The 12827-nt window shown below is 41.9% G+C and overlaps 1 protein-coding gene across 1 annotated transcript; it reads left to right on the top strand.

Annotated features, from left to right (window-relative positions):
- Positions 1-1814: 1814 nt before the first annotated feature.
- On the top strand, positions 1815-12158 carry LOC120018831 (TLC domain-containing protein 5-like). The gene is made up of 2 exons (XM_038962047.1): positions 1815-2410; positions 10409-12158. The coding sequence occupies exons 1-2, from the start codon at positions 2215-2217 to the stop codon at positions 10939-10941; spliced, it is 729 nt and encodes a 242-aa protein (XP_038817975.1). The 5' UTR covers positions 1815-2214; the 3' UTR covers positions 10942-12158.
- The last annotated feature ends 669 nt before the right edge of the window (positions 12159-12827 follow it).

Below are 12827 nucleotides of genomic sequence, written 5' to 3'. Positions count from 1 at the left end.
AATGCCTTGAGCAGTGGTGGAAAAAGAACCCAATTGTCATATTTGAGTAAAAGTAAAGATACCTTCATAGAAAATGACTAAAGTCACCCAGTAAAATACTACTTGAGTTAAAGTCTAAAAGTATTTGGTTTTAAATATAGCTAAGTATCAAAAGTAAATGTAATTGCTAAAATATACTTAAGTATCAAAAGTAAAAGTATAAATCATTTCAAATTGCTTTTATTAATCAAACCAGATGGCACAATTTTTAATTTTTTAAAATTTACAGATAGCCAGGGGCACACTCCAACACTCAGACATAATTTACAAACAAAGCATTTGTGTTTAGTGAGTCCGCCAGATCAGAGGCAGTAGGGATTACCAGAGATGATCGTCTCTTGACAAGTGCGTCAATTGGACCCATTTTTCCTGTCCTGCTAAGCATTAAAAATGTAGCGAGTACTTTTGGGTGTCAGGTAAATGTGTGGAGTAAAAAGTGCATTGTTTTCTTTAGGAATGTAGGGAAGTAAAAGTTGCTAAAAATATAAATAGTAAAGTATAGATGACCCAAAAAATGACGTAAGTAGTACTTTACATCACTGGTCTTGAGTCAGTAAGTATTCAACCCCTTTGTTATGGCAAGCCTGAATAAGTTCAGGATTAAAAATGTGCATAACAAGTCACATAAGTTGCATGGACTCACTCTTTGCAATAATTGTTTTTAACATGATTTTTTAATGACTACCTCATTAACCCCACACATACAATTATCTGTAAGGTCCCTCAGCCGAGCAGTGAATTCCAAACACAGATTCAACCACAAAGACCAGGGAGGTTGTCCAATGCATCACAAAGAAGGGCTCCGTTTGGTAGATGTGTTAAAAAAAAAAAAAATGTAAACAGATATTGAATATCCCTTTGAGCATGGTGAAGTTATTAATTATACTTTGGATAGTGAATCAATACACCCAGTCACTACAAAGATGCAGGTGTCGTTCCTAACTCAGTTACCAGAGAGGAAGGAAACCGCTCAGGGATTTCACCATGAGGCCAATGGTGACTTTAAAACAGTTACAGAGTTTAATGGCTGTGAGAGGTTGGATCAACAACATTGTAGTTACTCCACAATACTAACCTAATTGACAGAGTGAAAAGAAGGAAGCCTGCACATAATTAAAATATTCCAAAACATGCATCCTGTTTGCAACAATGCACTAAAGTAATACTGCAAAAAATGTGGCAAAGCAATTCACTTTTTATCCTGAATACAAAGTGTTATGTTTGGAGCAAATCCAATACAACACATTACTGAGTACCACTCTCCACATTTTCAAGCATAGTGGTGGCTGCATCATGTTATGGGTATGCTTGTAACCATTAATTAAGGACTGGGTAGTTTTTCAGTATAAAAAATAATTGGAATGGAGCTAAAAACAGGCAAAATCCTAGAGGAAAACCTGTTTCTGTTTGTTTTCCACCAGACACTGGGATATGAATTCACCTTTCAGCAGGACAAAAACCTAAAACACAAGGCCAAATCTAAACTGAAGTTGCTTACCAAGAAGACAGTGAATGTTTCTGAGTGAACAAGTTACAGTTTTGAATGAAATCTTCTTGAAAATCCATGGTAAGACCTGAAAATGGTTGTGTAGCAATGATCAGCAGAGCTTGAAGAATTTTGAAAAAAATAATGGGCAAATGTTGCACAATCCAGATGTGGAATGCTCTTAGAGACTTAACCACAGAGACTGACAGCTGTAATCGCTGCCAATGGTGGTTCTAACATGTACAGTATTGACTCAGGGGGTTGAATATCTATCTAATCAAGATATATTAGTGTTTTATTTTTCATAAATGTATTTTTATTTTTTTTATATAATTTTTCTTCCACTTTGACATTAGAGCATTTTGAGTAGATCATTGACAACATTTTTTTTTACAAATTAATCTATTTTAATCCCACTTTGTAACTAAACAAAATGTGAAAAAAGTTGAGGGGTGTGAATACCTTTTGAAGGCACTGTATTTCCATATTGCAATTATGCTGCATTTTACAGAACATTTACTGAACATAAAATGTAGGTTAATCGGACTTGCTCGCACAAATCTTGAGCATAGCTAATATTTTTGGTGATGGTAGAAAGTAAAGTGCGTCATGCAATCTTTTAAAACTTCTATATGTGTTTGTTGGTCATTAAGTGGTTTTTGTCTTGTTTTTGTGTATTTAGCTGAGAGATGACATCGCTGGCTGTCGGTGTGGTCCTCTGCCTAACAGGCTGGATCACTCTCTACACACTACTTTGTAACACCAATGGAAGCCGTGGCTTTGAGTGGAACTGTAGGCTGGTCACACTGCTCCATGGAATCCTGGCAGTCTGCATAACAGCCTACATAGGTTATGTGGAAGGACCTTGGCCCTTCACACATCCAGGTAAGATGCTCACTATTTAATTGCACGGAAACAGTGTAATCGTTGCCATGTAGAGTGCTGCTTCTAGAACACCTTTTTCTAAAAGTGGTTAAGTTGGTATAGGGATCATTCCGTGCCATTTCAGCAAGCCATAACACCCACCCTCTCATATTGTTCTGAAATCGTTGGTTCTGTTCAGAAAATCTTTCTACAGATAAAATTAGCATTTTTGCTACATTATTTTGTTCAGATAAAATTTGATCTGTGAGAAATTAAGCTAATTGGTTTTATCCAAATTGGCAATTTTAATTTGTAGGCTTCATATAATATTCAATAAATATAGTACCTTACATCCAATTACAAACTTTTTTGTAACGATGAGTAAGACATTAGGAATCCAAATAAATTGTTAAAAGCCACCCAGGGACCACCACACCACACGAGTATACAGTATCAGTTCTCTATGTTTGATAAGTAGTATGGAGCTGCAGCTCGGAGTATTGTTTCTGCATCCTATACAATGTATTCTCAGAAATTTGTAATTTTAAGTTGTTAGGTTTATGTCGCATCCACATCCTGATATTACCAGGTTCTGACCGCTAGATGGTGCTGTTGCAGGACTATATAAATACTTATGGTAATATAGTAATATACACTGAGTGTACTAAACATTAGGAACACCTTCCTAATATTGAGTTGCACCTATTTTTTCCCTCAGAACAACCAATGCTTCCCACAGTTGTATCAAGTTGGCTGGATGTTCTTTGGGTGGTGGACCATTCCTGATACACACGGGAAACTGTTGAGCTTGAAAAACCCAGCAGCGTTGCAGTTCTTGACACACTCAAACCTACTACCTACTACCATACCCCATTCAAAGGCACTTAAATATTTTGTCTTGTCCCTTCACCCTCTGAATGACACACATACACAACCCATGTCTCAATTGTTTCAAGGCTTAAAAATCCTTCTTTAACCTGTCTCCTCACCTTCATTTACAATCAGTGGATATAACAGGTGACATCAATAAGGGATCATAGTTTTCACCTGGATTCACCTGGCCAGTCTATGTCATTTAACACAGTGTATAGATATAAACAGGAGTAATGGTGATCAGTAACAGGATAAATACTAATAGTAATGGCAATCAATAATCAATGGACAGCAGCGAAATAGAGTAATAAATCAAATCAATAATCATTTTGGCAGCAGCGTAGGTTGTGTCGGAGTTGGTAGAGACCTGTGGATGGGCATATATAGAGTCAGTGTGGACAGTCTGTGGGAGATGGAGAGCAGTAGTTGTTAGCCATTTAAGAGTATTATGGCCTGGGGATAGAAGCAGTTTAGGAGTCTGCTGGACGAGAGCATGGAGAACAGTCTTTGGCAGTTCTTTGACGCTTTCTCAGACACCGCTTGGACCGTCCTCAACTAACTCTGTAGGGCCTTCGTGTCACGGGCGGGGCATTTGCCATACCAGAGAGTGGTACAACCAGTCAGGATGCTCTCAATGGTGCAGCTGTACAAGTTCCTGAGGATCTGAGGGGCTATGCCAAATCGTTTCAGTCTCCTAAGGGCTTCTTCACGACTGTTCTGGTGTGAAGAGACCATGTTAAGTCCTCATTTATGTGGACACGGGAGAGACTTGAATCTATTGACCCCCCCCCCCTCCTCATTTCCTGTAGTCCATGATCAGCTCCTAGGACTTGCTGATATTGAGGGTGAGGTTGTTGTCCTGGCAACACACTGCCAGTTCTCTGACCTCCTTCCTGTAGGCTGTCTCATCTCCGTTGGTGATCAGGCCTACCACCGTCGTGTCATCAGCAAACTTGATGATGGAGTTGGAGATGTGCGTGGCCACACAGTCATGGATAAACATGGAGTACAGGAGGGGGCTAAGCACACACCCCTGTGGGACCCCCGTGTTGAGAGTCAGCGTGGCGGAGGTGTTGTTGCCTACTCTAACCACCTTGGGTCGGCCCGTTAGGAAGTCCAGGATCCAGTTGCAGAGGGAGGTGTTCAGTCCCAGGGTTCTGAGTTTGGAGGGCACTATAGTGTTAAATTCTGAGCTGTAGTCGATGAAAAGCATTCTCAAATAGGTATTCCTCTTGTCCAGGTAGGAGAGGGCAGTGTGGAGTACAATTGAGATTGCATTGTCTGTAGATCTGTTGGGGCAGTATGCAAATTGAAGTGGGTCTAGGGTGTCTGGGATGATGGAGGTAATATGTGCCATGACCAGCCTTTCAATGCACTTCATGACTACAGATGTTAGTGCTACAGAGCAGTAGTTAGTGTGGCAGGTGGCCTTAGAGTTCTTGGGAACAGGAATGATTGTGGTCAGCTTGAGACGTGGGGGTTACAGACTGGGACAAGGAGAGTTTGAAAATGACCGTGGAGATGCCTGCGAGCAAATGTTGACCAGATTAAAAACCTTATTCACGTCGGCCTCGGGGAGCAAGATCATCCAGTCCTCTGGGACGGCGGGGCCCTCGTGCACGACTCTGTGTTGTTTTTGTCGAAGCGTGCATGAAATGTATTGAGTTCGTCTATATAGGCGGGAGTCTCGAGCCAGGATTTTGCTACGTATTTAAGCAGGAGTCTCGCCCCCTTATCTCTACAGATCAGAGCTGATGCTTAGTGTTGCTAGCTATTCTCTCAAAGCATCCGAAGCCGACACCGAGGCACCAGCTCGCAGCATCAAAGCAGACACTGAGGCACATCAAGACACAAAGCTATTTAGCATATATTTTTGTATTATAGCGACTTTTTCTTGGAACACACTTCTCTTGTGTATCCAATTGTGTGAAATCCGTTCCTTGCACACAGATTCAGTGCTGTACTCAGAATGTCATTCCACCCGTGTCAACAGTGTGAGAAACATCTCCCAGCCTCAGATGAGATACTCATCTGCTTGGGAGTTGAACATGCTCAAGCGGCTTCACAGTGTAGCACCTGTTGTACTCAGTGTCAGAAATTCAAACAGATTAAAATCTCGATTTCAGAGCTTTGTGGGCGGAACCTCCAGACTGTCATCAGATGAGCCACACAGATCATTGATCGTAGACCTTCCTCTGCAGATTATTTCAAACACTCCAGGTCAAGTTACAGGTCTCACTCACCTCATGATCCACCACCCAATTAACACCATTTCTTATCCTCGCCTGGGCACAAATCTCGCCATACTGAGGTGTGCAAGGAGATTGTCACTGGGCATCCACACGGCAACCATTGAGTCCACCCTCAAGCACATCCTGGCCAGACTTCCTTCGCCGGTACCAAACTCAACCCCTACCTCTGAACAGAGTGTGGTTGTTGAATCGGACGATACTGATGTACTGTCCACAAGAGCTTCCCAGTCTTATGCCACCGACTATGATCACTCTGATGATGATGATGATGATGATGATGATGATGATAATGATGGTATGCACCATGGCTCTAGCATCGTCCAGTCCCAGCCTGTCGGCCTGGCAGTAGCAACGCTCATGCCCCGCCCACCTGCGGATCTGTATTTTTCAGCCATCAATTTCCTGTGTTTGAGGGGTGCAAAATCCACTTGTCACTTAAATCTCCCTGGATTGATTGCTTTCATTTTACTCCTGCGACTCTTTCGTACTCTTGCTTGTGCCTGATGTTATTTCACGTTAACGTTACGACGTGGAAATGTTTGTAAGGGCCTGTCAAACACACCCCGGTGGCTGAAATGGGCTCAATGGAATACATTCTCTTTCCGTTGCATTTATAAGAATGCTAAAGCTTAATCTTGGATTTAACACATCATCTCGACTCTTGCGTCACAAGGAAGAGAAGAAAGAGAACTTTATTTTGATGGGTGTTCATTTTTTGTTGAATTGAAAAAAGTTATAATTTTTTATAATAATTAGATGCACTGAAAGGAAAGCAACTTCTGAAAATGAAGACTTATGTCTGATCTCGCAAACAATGTAAAGTATGTATAGATATATGTAATATAGAGCCAAGCGTGTTGATTCTTTATCAGAGTGTAACCTGCTATTGACTCACTTGTTGAATTATGCAACAGAATGTGACAACAACAGTAATTAATGAGGCAGTCTAGACAGCACAGGTGAGTGCAGGTAGGCCTAGACATTTTTGTGGTTGCAGCCTTGTTCCACCCCTTTATCTTAACGTATTAATGTGTGTATTTATGCAAATTAGGCACATATAGTTTTCTTTATTTTAACACAAAATATAAAATAAATACCTGATACCATCAGAACATGTAGTATATATGAGTCATTCAAAACAATATATAGTTAAATTTGACAAATGGAATACCTGATTTCCCACCAAAATCCCACCGTTTTCTGTGCTATAATTGAGTCAATACTTGATGGATTCAAACAGTTTGGAGTACCTTCATTGTCCAACTGTTGCATTTATTTGAATTGTTTCTAAAACCTTTTAACAATTTTGATGACCGTTGCTACTGGCAGTGACAGTCGACCAGAAAATATCCTTTGAAATCATTGAGAGGGCAAGCAGGAACCTCAATGTGGAGCACGCCCCTTCTGCCATGATGTCCACATTCAAGTTTGATGAATTCAGTTCTTCAAAGACTGAGGTATGCCTCCTGTTGTTCAAAGACTTTGTGCGTGAGCTCCAATGCACATGAAACACGCCAAATCAAAGAACCCCTGCCGTGCCAAGCAAATGCACTCGCTTAGCTACAGTTCATGATGCAGACAAGAATGGTTTTGGCCATTTCCCCCATATGGATAAATAATTTGCTTCACTTGTTCTGCCTGCTTCTCTCTGTCACAGTTCAGACCAAGAGCTGGCTTACAAACAATGCAGGGCATTTGATTGCTTCCTACGCAGGACACATGACAGCACCTCTCTAGCTGCTAGGCTTGGCAATTCAGTAACGATACTGGCTTCCTTTCAGGAGTAGCTGCAGGCACGCCTCTCCACAATCTACGACACTAAGACCATGAAAAAACTGTCGACAGTGACAGATCTGCTCATCCAGTGCATTCAGGGCAATGCTAAGATGGTTGGGGAAACTTTGGTCACACTGTGTGTTGCACAGCGCCATTTATGGTTAGCGCAGTCCAAGCTCCCAGACAAAGAGAAAGTTTCACTCTTAGTTATACCCATATTACCCGGCCAGACTTTCGGCCCAGCAGCGACCCACTTACAAGGCTCAGACAGGCAGCAACTGCTCAGCAGTGAAGGAACAGACACTCTCAGCCATACCAAATAGGTGGAGGGCCTTATTGCCCTCGGAAAAGGCAGAGATGCACCACATGCAGACCGCGTACACTCTGCATAACAGCACACAGAGCCTTGGTCCTACCGCAAGTTTCTCGCTTGCTTTCACAAATTGCATAAGCGCAGCGTCAACACCCCCTCGCCAAGCAGGAGTCGTGGTCTTGGAGTACTTAGACGATTGGCTAGTATGTGTAGGGTCACAAAGCCTTGGCACACACATCCATTGTCTCGCATCACCTCTCCGAGTTGGAACTAACAATGAGCTTGGAAAATAGTTCTCTGGTCCCTACTCAGTGTGTGCGCTTCCTGCGTTTGACACTGTACACTGGTGCAAAACTCTTGCCGGAAAGAGTGGTATTGTTTAAAAAATCTTCAACATTCAAACTGAGGAAATAGGTGACAGTGCTAGAGAGTCAGAGACTTCTAGGTCACGTTGTTTTGTTGGGCTTGCTCCACATGAGGCCAATACAGTGATGGTACAACAGACACAGTCTATGTCCCAGAATGGACAAACACAAAAAGCTGACAATTTCAGTGAGTTGCTAGAGAGCATTACGAGGGTGGTGAATAGCACTTCAAACTCCCAGTGAAGTTCTCCTAGGCGCATTACACAACCAGATGACTTTGATTACAGACACATCCCTACAGGGATGGGGAGCAGACTTGAACCAGTAAGGGGTTTGTGGTGTATAGTCAGCACCATGGACAACAGCTCACATCAACGTACTGGTGCTCAAGGCGTCCACCTTGCACTTCCTCCGAACATGTACTGATACGGAAAGACAACACGACAGTGATTGCGTACATCAACTTCCAGGGCGGACTGAGGTCAATGGCACTACACCAGGTAGCAAGGGAGCTACTGCTTTGGGCAAACACACACCTTACATGCCTCAGAGCAATACACCTGCTGGGACCAATCTGTTCACATTGCGAGACTCAACACATTGTCCTATGTGGTTCTCCATGAAGGGTCCAGCAGGCCCACTCGGGGTCAACGCCTTATCACACTGATGGCCGAGGGGCTGCTCTATGCGTCTCCACCAATTCCCTCGCTCCCTCAGGCCTTGAGGAAGATCAGCCTAGAGAACGCGTCAGTTCTACTTGTGGCTATTCATTGGTCACAGAGTCACTGTTTTTCAGACCTTGTACAGCTGACAACCTCCCAACCATGGGAACTCCCTCTTCAAGCGGACCTCCTGTCACAAGCAAATGGCAAACCCAGCATTTTGAAGTTGTGTGTGTGTGTGTGTGGCCCCTGAACGTGACCGCCTTGTAGCTGTACCCTCCTTAGTAATTGATACAATACAGGCAGTAAGGGGGTCCTCTACACAAAGACTCTATTCCAACAAGTGGAACGTGTACAGGAAGTGATGTATTGCCCATGCAGAATCGCCATCTTCCTGCCCAATTACTGACATTTTGTCTTTTCTCCAGAAGCTTATTTCTGCAGGGAAGTCCCCATCTACATTGATTATGTATATGACAGCCTCCCCACTTCTCACAGGAGAGTCGTGAGTTGCATACACTTTGCACTGTTAGGGAATTGAGTGACCATCTTGCCACAACAAGAACTGTTCGTCAAACAGAACAGCTTTTTGTGTGTTATGGGGAGAACATCAAAGGTCGCACTGTCTCGAAGCAGAGACGGGCACATTGGATTACCAATGCAGTGTTTGTCAAAATCATACGTTGCAGCAGGTACACCAACTCCAGATGGCATGGTAGCACACTCCACTAGGGGTACGGCCACCTCATGGGCCTTGTTCAGAGGGGCCTCCCTGGAATCAACACCCATTACTTTCACGAGGTATTACAGACTCAATGTTATGTCCACACCATCAGTGGTGTCTGTGGTTCTGAACACAGCACCCTCTCTCAACCCAGATAAGTGAGCGTACTGTGAACCTTGTACATGCTTATCAACCATCAGTGAGATGGATGTTCTATACAGAGGCCTTTTACTCTTGGTGCTGTTACACCTAATTGAAGGCTCATGTTTTAAGTTCTAGCTTTCAGCTTGTTTGTGCTTACAGTTGTATACTACAGTTGGCATTTAATCCACCCTGTTGGGTTAATATATTCTGTTGCATCCTGTGGTGCAGGGTTTCCCAACCATTTCCTCGGGCCCCCCCAGACATTTCACATTTTTGTTTTACGCCTAAACTGGCACACCTGATTCAATTAGCCAACTATTCATCAAGCCTTTGACTAACTGAAGCAGGTTTGGCAGTTTAGGGTTAAAACACAAAATGTAAATGTCTGGGGGGGGCCCGAGGACAGGTTTTGGAAACCTTGCTGTGGTACATACAAGGACTTCCCAGGGACTCATCTAGACTAAGGTTTAATGATGAGGTATCCCACTCTGTTGCCTGAACCACCTGTTTGGTACAGCAGCCCCTTTACTAAAACGAAAGAGAACATTACGGATTTAGCCCTGGTTCTCTGAGTAGAGTAACGGATCGCCAAGCGTTCATGTCTTTCCTCCACCTCCGGGGAATTCAAGTGAAGTAATAGACAGTATGTCACGTCACACCGCCCTTTATATTGACAGGTCACATGGGTACAGTGAGGGAGGGGCGTGACTGTAAACATCTTTGATATTAAGCATCTCACCGCGTGAAGGGGAAGGAGTTTCCATAGGTTCTCTACTCAGAGAACCAAGGCTTACATCCATAACCAAATGTTCTTCATGTAGAGTTTCTTGCCTAGTATAATTTGATGTGTGTATGACAATGTTACTAACCATGAAGAGTGTTTACAATAACGTTGTGATCTTGTTTCCAGGCACTAAGAACACCCCCCTTCAGATCACTGCTATGGTCATTAGCCTGGGCTACTTCATCTTCGATATGGGCTGGTGTGTTTACTTCCGCACAGAGGGACCGGTGATGCTGATCCACCACACCATGAGCATCCTGGGTATCTTGTTGACCCTGAGCTTGGGGGAATCAGGCATTGAGTCATGCGCCGTAATCTTTGCCAGTGAGATCACCAACCCTCTTCTGCAAGCTCGCTGGTTCCTGAGACAGTTGGGTCGCTATGAGAGCCTGACAGGGGAGGCGGTGGATCTTCTGTTTGTAGTGCTATTTGTGTTTATGCGCATAGTGGTTGGCGGAAGGATGTTGTACTGCGAGCTCATCTCCCCATGGCCCAGGTTCATTATAAAGTGTGAGGGAGTTGCCATGTATGTGCTATCCTGGGTGTTCATGGTGGACATTGGTCGTTTCGCCTACCGCAAGAGTCAATCCAAATACAGACGCTGGAGAAACCAACACAGAGCGGCAGCAGTTAACGGACATGACGGAAAAACAGACTGAAAGACTTCCTTATCATGATGAATAAAAACATCCAATGTTTATACTAATAGACCACCTTTATACAATTGGTTGTGCATACTGTAAACATGGGGTCAAAGTCAAGCCATTCTTTGGGCCTATATGATTATTGAGGACTATTTTTTTGGTATTTAGCTAAACACTTGTACATTTTTTGTTTGCTTTTTCATTAAAAACAAGTGTAAGAGATTGTTGCAAAAGCATCTTGAAAAATGTACAACTGTAGCAAAAACAATTGCGACATAGTTTGTCATTGAAACCAAAGGACCTAGTGCCAATATGATGAACAGATGTATTTCACAAGCTTACTGCAATGAACTGTAACCTAATAGTATATTCTTCTAATCTTGTATCCAGCAATAAGTTGACTATTGGGAAACAGACACTTTTGATATCCATCCATTGATTCCCTCCATCCAGATGACGTAACATTCCCTAACCATCATAGATTAGGCCACACCTGTTTTGAGACAGTGAAATTGAACCAATACTGACTGTTTCCTTAACTTCTGCAGTATTTTGTTATTGTATGCAGTAGTTTTCCTGCAGAAATTCAACTTTTTTGCAATGTGTTGGATAATTTTTCTAATTTGTCTAATTTAAATTGTGGTACTCCTTATAAGCCATGGAATATCCCATGTTCCATTTCATTTTCTGGAAGATGTTTATAAACGCTCGCTGAGATTGCAGTGTTATAGATTGTGTATTGTATGCATATTCATATGGAGTACATGACACTGGCTTTTATATAACATAAAACTCAGTAAAAAGCGACATGTTTCTTATATCTGCCTTTCGATTTAGCTACAATAATGCTTTTCACAACGGTTTTTCGTTGACAGTTCACAGCAACAACAAATCAGTAACAAATTTGAAATAAAGTAATTATATGTTTAGTGGCATTCCATTGCTTGATTGGGTATATTAGTCATTAGTCATTGTTAATTTGTTGAAAATACCAACTGGTAAACAGTGATTTGTGCTAAATGTTTTGTATTGGTTGAAATGTTCCAGTATGACGCAAGGTCACATTTCCCAATATTGTATGCATTCATATTTGAAATTCACTACTTTTATATTAAATATTTAAATCTGGTGCCCAAATAGTTAGATATGTGGATTGGTATATTAACATTAACTTTCACCATCCCTGTGTCTGTGATAAGGGAGAATCATACAAGTGTGCCTTTGTGACTTTATACCAGTTCAAATGTAATGTTTACTTTTGTTGTGTGTTCAATAAATACCCTGAATACAGAGCTGGTATAGAAATATGTGCTGTAATATCAAGTAAATTATTCCAAATTGATTGCATCCCAGTAGGCCTATATAGTATAAAAACGTTTTTGAACAATTTGAAGAGGGTTTTTTTTTACTCAGGGAACTACTAGTTTGCCATTTGGTGCAATGAACTTTTACATGTATTTATTTTTTATTACAACAATTTTAAAGAGATACTAGTCTACATTACAATCAGAGATGTAGTGTAGCCTTGTCCCATACTGTAGGGTAGGCTTATTGTGCAAAAGCCATCACAGAGTTCTCTTTGCTTGAAATATTCAAATTGTCCACATGGAGGCATATGTAAATCACCAAATCCTCCATGATACTGTAGTATAGTCCTCAACCAAAAAAGTTTGAACATGTTTTGCCATAACCACTTATCCCTGTAAAGTGTTATGATTTATGAGTTATGATTGTCACAGCAGGAAATTATTGTACTTTATTAACTGGTCATTTTAATGGGATAGTTCTCCCACAAATTAAAGTTGGTCAGAAGTTGTAACACCCTAAAAGGTGAGTCCTGATGAGTCCACGTCCTAACCATCTGCTGTGTAGATCCAAGTATACAGTATACTTGAATCGCA

The sequence above is a fragment of the Salvelinus namaycush genome, chromosome 23 (assembly GCF_016432855.1).
Source record: "Salvelinus namaycush isolate Seneca chromosome 23, SaNama_1.0, whole genome shotgun sequence".
Taxonomy (NCBI): domain Eukaryota; kingdom Metazoa; phylum Chordata; class Actinopteri; order Salmoniformes; family Salmonidae; genus Salvelinus; species Salvelinus namaycush.
This window is presented reverse-complemented; position numbering and strand designations above follow the sequence as displayed.

Coding starts and splice junctions, on each gene's coding strand:
- LOC120018831 (XM_038962047.1), top strand. CDS start 2,215: ATGACATCGCTGGCTGTCGGTGTGGTCCTCTGCCTAACAGGCTGGATC. Junction 2,411..10,408: donor TTGGCCCTTCACACATCCAG/GTAAGATGCTCA, acceptor TCTTGTTTCCAG/GCACTAAGAACACCCCCCTT.